At 46.7% G+C, this 7,116-nt stretch overlaps 1 protein-coding gene across 1 annotated transcript; it reads left to right on the top strand.

The window, feature by feature from the left end:
• The first annotated feature begins 909 nt into the window (after nt 1-909).
• Nucleotides 910-2,195, top strand: LOC309975302 (large ribosomal subunit protein uL16-like). The gene is given in 3 exon segments (XM_082860321.1): nt 910-1,511; nt 1,513-2,005; nt 2,008-2,195. Coding segments are annotated over 3 exon segments (639 nt in total). The 5' UTR covers nt 910-1,460; the 3' UTR covers nt 2,103-2,195.
• The last annotated feature ends 4,921 nt before the right edge of the window (nt 2,196-7,116 follow it).

The raw sequence follows: 7,116 nt of genomic DNA, 5'->3' as shown, positions 1-7,116 counted from the left end.
ATTTACACCACACTTCACGGGGTGGGGGTGGGGGTGGGGCGTTGCAATGCAGTATAGCAGTTACGCTGTGGACTTTGGTGCTGCACTGCTAGGCCGGAATCCTACCTCTGCTACTTCCTAGTTCTGTGCCAGGCCTCACGGGGCCTCTAGGTTCTCCCCTGAACGGTGGGCAGGGTATCCAGTTGACATGAAGATTGTCTTTAAAAAACACACCAGTGCCTGGCTCACGATAGCTTGGCCCTATGAGTTTTGTTGTCATTATCATTATTATCATCTGGAAGGTTTCGGGGGGGGGGGGTTCCGGCACTCCAGGAACAGAAAGGCCCTTGTGCCACCTTATGTAAAGTGATTGCAATGACGTGTCCGTGCATCCAAGGACAGGCAGCAAAATCAATGGACAGCAGGGCCTATGAGAGCTGAAGAGACAGAAACTGAGACTCCTGGGCCCCGGGGTCCCTCATTTCTGTTCTCTGTGAGTCTTTCTGAATCTCCTTCTCTCACATATTGACTAAGAGCCTCCTCTACCCCAAGTGCTGGGAATAGCAATGTGGATAAGAGAATCAGGTCCCTGCCCTCATGGGGCTGAGGGCCCGGTTAGGAAGACAGACAGACGGTACCGAGAGACTCACATAATGATCAACCATGTTGGAGCACGTGCCAGATTTTCCTCCTTTTGAAGGCTGAATAATATTCCATTATATGCACGTATTACGTTTTATTTACCCATTCATCCATTGATGGACGTTTGGGTTGTTTCCACCTTTGGGCTACTGTGACTGACACTACTATGAAAGTTGGGTGTGGGGGCCTTGCCTGGTGGCGCAGTGGTTGAGAGTCTGCCTGCCAATGCAGGGGACACGGGTTCGAGCCCTGGTCTGGGAAGATCCCACATGCCGCGGAGCAACTGGGCCTGTGAACCATAACTACTGAGCCTGCGCGTCTGGAGCCTGTGCTCCGCAACAAGAGAGGCCGCGATAGTGAGAGGCCCGCACATCGCGCTGAAGAGTGGCCCCCGCTCGCCACAACTAGAGAAAGCACAGAAACGAAGACCCAACGCAGCCATAAATAAATAAATAATAAAAATAAAGAAATTCCCTTAAAAAAAGAAAAAAAGAAAGTTGGGTGTGCAAATCCAACCTTTTCCTTTTACAAGTGAAAAGAATTATAGTTGTGGAAAGTTGACCAAGAAGAGGCAGAGTTGAAGGACCTAACCCAGTCTGGGGAGGCAGTCAGGGAAGGTTTTCGGCTGAGGAAGTGTCGTTTTGGCTGGAACCCCAAACATGAGAAGTTAGCCAGGTGCAAAAGTAAATGGAGCTCTTTCCCTTCGGCGCGGTGAGTAGTCGGCGGTTGTGGCTCGTGCGGTGCCCTCGCCATTTCTCTCCTCTAGTTCAAGGCCTGTCTTCGACTGCTCTTTCGATCTTGTATGTTTTGTTGCAGCCACTGAAGATCTTGGTGTCGCCATGGGCCGCCGCCCCGCCCGCTGTTACCGGTATTGCAAGAACAAGCCATACCCCAAAGTCTCGCTTCTGCCGAGGTGTCCCTGATGCTAAGACCCGCATCTTTGACCTGGGGCGGAAGAAGGCAAAAGTGGATGCGTTCCCACTCTGTGGCCACATGGTGTCGGATGAATATGAGCAGCTCTCCTCTGAAGCCCTGGAGGCTGCCCGTATCTGTGCCAACAAGTACATGGTGAAAAGCTGCGGCAAAGATGGTTTTCACATCCGAGTGCGGCTCCACCCCTTCCATGTCATCCGCATCAACAAGATGTTGTCCTGTGCTGGAGCTGATAGGCTCCAGACGGGTATGCGTGGTGCCTTTGGAAAGCCCCAGGGCACAGTGGCCAGGGTCCACATTGGCCAGGTCATAATGTCCATCCGCACCAAGCTGCAGAACAAGGAGCATGTGATTGAGGCCCTCCGCAGGGCCAAGTTCAAGTTCCCTGGCCGCCAGAAGATCCACATCTCCAAGAAGTGGGGATTTACTAAGTTTAATGCGGATGAGTTTGAAAAGCCGCAGAAAAGCGGCTCATTCCGGATGGCTGTGGGGTCAAGTACATCCCTAATCGTGGCCCCCTGGACAAATGGCGGGCCCTGCACTCGTGAGAGCCTTGGCGCTGCCCCCTCCCCACCTATGGCCACTAATAAACTCTACTTTCTTCAAAAAAGTAAATGAAGAAGAGTTTTGGCCGCACGTGACAGCCCTGGGACAGAAGGAGGCTTGGGTTGTTCTAGGAATGGAAAGGGGGCCGGTGTGGCAGGGGCATAGTGAAGAAGGGGGCGACAGGCGGGGTGCACCTGAGGGGTCTTGCAGCACTCATTACAGACGGGCTTTTTCCTAAGAGCCTGGTGGACAACAGAAGCCCTCGAAGCAGAAGAGCAAAATGTCCAGATACGGAGTTAAAACAAAAAATGGCTCCTGTCACAGTGGGAGGAGTGAATTGGAGTTTGGCCAGGTAAGGGGTCAGGAGAGAGCACCACCCCCTTAGACAGCGTCATAGTTGCCCAGGCAAGCAGTGCTGGTGGCCCCAGTCCGCCCTTTTCCCTCCTACCTCCCCAGTCACTCACACTTCTTTTCCCAGATTAGCTATTACCAAAATTTAAAAAATTCACTTCTCTCTATTCCCAGATTTTCAGTAGTGAGCATATATTTATAGTGGGAGAAAGAGACTTGTAAAAGCAAAGGCGTCACTATTATGAAGGAGAATCCCCCTGACTCCTGTATAAGGGAGGTAGAATGTGATTTCTTATGGGGGACAGAGGCTGGGACAGTATGGCCCTATTTGTCTTTGTTAGCGTCTAGCAAGTGTTTCCGGGAAATTTCCGCCCTGGACTCACTGCAGGGACTCTACTCCTTAGCATGGTGAGGATGGAGGGAAACATTCCTTATTGGGGGGGATGAACTGGGGGCGAATAGGAGGTCTCACTTAGCTCAGATGATTGTGTGTGAAATTCCTGCAGTCCTGGCAGCCAGCCACCTCCCTCCATTCCTTCCCGCTTCCTCCTTCCCTCACTTGCTCACGCATCTCCCCTGGAAGTTATGTGGATGCAGGGGGGAGAGAGGAGATCTCAAGTTGCAGGAACGAGACATCCTTTTACTTCCCAGCCAAGCTGATCAATTTAGATGGACAGGCGTGATCTAATCAATTGTCTTGTAAGGAAAGCAAGGTGTTCATCAAATTCGAATACATTTTCACCACACTGTTCTCCCTCTCACACGTTATCTTGGGCTCGAATTAAACAGTGTAGATTGGACAAATATCTGGATAAATACAGTCACTTATCTTGAAGACCCTTGAGATTGTACACTTCTTTCCTTTCTCCCCCACCTTGTCTCTCCCACTCATTACTCATATGATTTATGTAATTAATTTATATCCCAAGTCATTCCAAAAAGGAGTTGTTGTGGCTTACCAAATGACAAAACCCAGATAATAAAACCGATGATATATGAACTCAAATAGGAAAACAGATTGGAGAAAAACATTAAAAACCAAAAGTTCATTCCAGTTACTCCAAGGGACCCTAATGCCAGATTTGAAGTGTTTTGCTGATCAGGGTGAGAAAGGAAACTGGATACACATCTCTCTTGATCAGAGAAAAGGATACATTGTGATTTTCTTTTTCAGGGAAGACTTAGCTTTTCTTGGTGCTAAACTTGGAAAGAAATTTCTCCTACAGTACCTGGTAGAGAGACAGAATGGACACTATCTTGACAACCGTTTGGGGTCAAGTCAGAATGTTTTTCTAAAAGAAATTCATATGACTTATTCCAATAATGACTTTTGGTAATAGTCAAAATCCCTGACGCTGCAGATTTACCCAGAGATGCTGATTCAGTGTGGGCATTTGAAAGCACGCTGGCGGAAGCTCAGACTGCCAAGAATTTTTGGAGGCGAAGGCAATTTTCTAATGTATTAGCCATTCTTTTATTTTGCATCTTTGAAAATGTAAACATTATGTCACCAGTGTTGTCATCCAAATCATTATGATTTTTAATAGGATGCAATTTTGGGTAAATCCTGTGACATGCAACTATAGACCTATCTCCATGATTAAGGAAGAACTGGGGATTTGATCATTCAGACACGAGTTCACTTAAGCTAATTCTCATCTGAACGATGTATTCATTTATACCATGTCTCTTTTCACAGTTGGGCCAATGGGGCATACAGGAGATGCGTAATATAAAATGGTCAGCTATAAATTAAAAATCAAGGCAAGGGAAACATTAACTATGGAGTCAAGACCAGGGTGGGTATAGGGTGAGGTTGGACAGAGTGCAGATATGATGGCAACACAATCCTACTGTTGCTACAGATTGGTTGCAAATTTGTTTTGGGCTTTGGGGGTCGGGCAGTGATAAAGTTCACTTTTCCCCTGTGGACCACAAACGTCTTGCTGAAACACAACTATACCGTATCTCCATCATTCTCCTGATCTGTAGCCCGTTACCTCCACGAAAAACTAACTAGAGACAGTGCGATTTGCTCTTTGCCAACAAGGGCCCCCGGGGCCTTCACTTACGTTTGTGAGAGCTCTTGGGGTCTGTCTGTCTTGCTCTGTGCAGCTGTTCCGTTCTCACTTCTACCCCAGGCTTCCTTCCGCTGCTCAGACTTTGTCCCCCTGCCCCCACCCCCGACTTTAGCTCACCTATGGCTTTGCCCCACCATGGGCCCGATTCCACCTCAGGGCTTCTTTTCAGATCTGGCCGCCTCTACTACTGGCTCACGTGGTTCCTCCAAGAGTGACAATCTGGTTGGTCCAGTTCATCATTTGACACTTGGCCATGTTACAGGTTGTTGGCCTCTCTATGGACTGGTGGCCTGGGTCAGGTGCTCCAGTGCCCCCGGTCCAGTTAGCCATGGGTCAAGTCACATGGTCGAAAATATGAGCCAGGGAGTGGGGGGAAGGGACGTGGAGGGACCTGTAGGTGAAACCATTTTCCTCGTGGCGACGTTCAAGTCCTGCGGTGGGCTGGCTCTGAACTCGGATTCGCCACTCCCTCTTGCATCTCCAGCCAGTTGTGGAACCTTTTCCCCATCTTATCAGTGAGGATACTGCACCCTCCTTGTGCTTCTTCTTTGGGGGGGGGCTTGGTTTTGGTTTTAAGATTACTGAGCTACTACATATGATCTCACTTATAGGTGGAATCTAAAAAGTGACACAAATGAACTTATTTAGAGAACAGAAACAGACTCACAGACACAGAAAACAAACTTGTGGTTACCAAAGGGGAAAGGGGTGGGGATAAATTAGGAGTTCGGGATTAACAGGTACACAAGACTATATATAAAATAGACAATCAACCAGGACCTACTGGATAGCACAGGGAACTCTACTTGATATTCTGTAATAACCTATATGGGAAAAGAATCTGAACAAGAATGGCTATATGTATACGTATAACTGAATCACCTTGCTGTACACCTGAAACTAACACAACATTGTAAATCAACTATACTCCAACATAAAATAAAAAATTTTTAAAAAGCACTTAGAACCAGGACTGACAAGTGTCCTAGATGAGGGGGACATTGTAGGGTGGGGGACACGAATATGACTGGGACTCAGGACACCTGGATTCTGATCCCAAATCCATTGCTGATCCACTGGGGGACGTCAGGCAAGGCACAGGTGACACAAAGTGATACAGGCGGCCACTCTAGATATCTAAAGTTCTTTTCTAGTTTACAGAGCCCTCTCACATCTGTTAAGTAACTTACACAGCATAAATATCCAATGACTAGATGATCTTAAAGTTCTAGCTTTTCAATAAAATCCGATTCTCCAGTAAACACACACACACACACACACACACACACACACACACACACACAATCTCATAATAGACAAATCACCATCTAACCTAATTGAGAAAAAAGAGAGAAAGCCCAAATCAACAAGAGAATGAGGAAACAATTACAGACACACATCAATTTAAAATGATTCTGAAATTACTTTGCCCGTCCTGATGAATTTGGGAACCTGGACGAAATGGGCGGTTTCTCGCCCTCTGTCACGCACCATCGCGGCGGCCTCGCCAGGGAGGGCGCTGCATCTCATTGCTTTCTGGCAAGTCATTTCCCTGTGAATCAACCAGACCTCAGAGTCTGGTTTCTGAAACGCTTATACTAGCACTTTAACCCAGAGCTAAGATGTCAGAGTGGCGTGGCAGGAACTCAGCTCTTCCGCTGAGATGGGAACCAGATTATCAGAAGACTTGTTTGCTGACTGCCCCTCTGACGGCAGCTGCCCACCTGCCCTCTTCTGACGTCAGCATTATCTGCCACGCTCGGGCGCCCAGCTCTACAACGAAAAACAGTCAAGTCCCTGGCCCTGAGAATCCTGCCTGTTAGACCTGGGAGGTCTCACCCTGTCGGAGACTGGTTAGCTCTAGTCCCTCCTTTATAGATGAATAAATTGAGGACAGGGGAATGATGTGGTTGTCAAGTTGAGACTATTTTCATTCATTTTGTGCTCTTTCTATTACACTATCTTTAATGATACTAATATTAATAATAGTAACAACTGATATCTATTGATTTGTATACTCCTTTACCTCCCCTTAACAACCCTGTTATGTAGGCGGTCATTGTGCCATTCCCATTTTACAGAAACTGAAGCACAGAGGGATTAAGTAACTTGCCCAAAGTCACACAGTTTGTTCATTAGTAAACAGCAGAGTTGAGATTTGATCCCACGTAATCTGACTCCAGAGTCTGTACTCTTACCTCCATTGACTACTCCAAGACTTCTTGTATTATTCTGAGATAATATAGGTCTCGGACTATGGGTATAAAGAAGACACTAGGAATGGTAATTTTTAAGAATCCCAAGAGACATAAGAGAAACTATGGTTTATTTGACATTCACCGTGTGTCAGTCACGGTTCTGTTTTTTTTTTTAATTTAATTTTTACTTTATATTGGAGTACAGTTGATTTACAACGTTGGGTTAGTTTCAGGTGTACAACAAAGTGATTCCGTTATACAGATACATATATCCATTCTTTTTCAGGTTCTTTTCCCATATAGGTTATTACAGAATATTGAGTACAGGTCCCTGTGCTATCCAGTGGGTCCTTGTTGATCATCTCTTTTGTTAATATGTATAGCAG

This window comes from Leucopleurus acutus (genome assembly GCF_964270905.1).
Source record: "Leucopleurus acutus genome assembly, chromosome: 19".
NCBI lineage: Eukaryota > Metazoa > Chordata > Mammalia > Artiodactyla > Delphinidae > Leucopleurus > Leucopleurus acutus.
The sequence above is the reverse complement of the archived record's forward strand: the minus strand, read 5'-3'. Positions and strand labels throughout refer to the sequence as shown.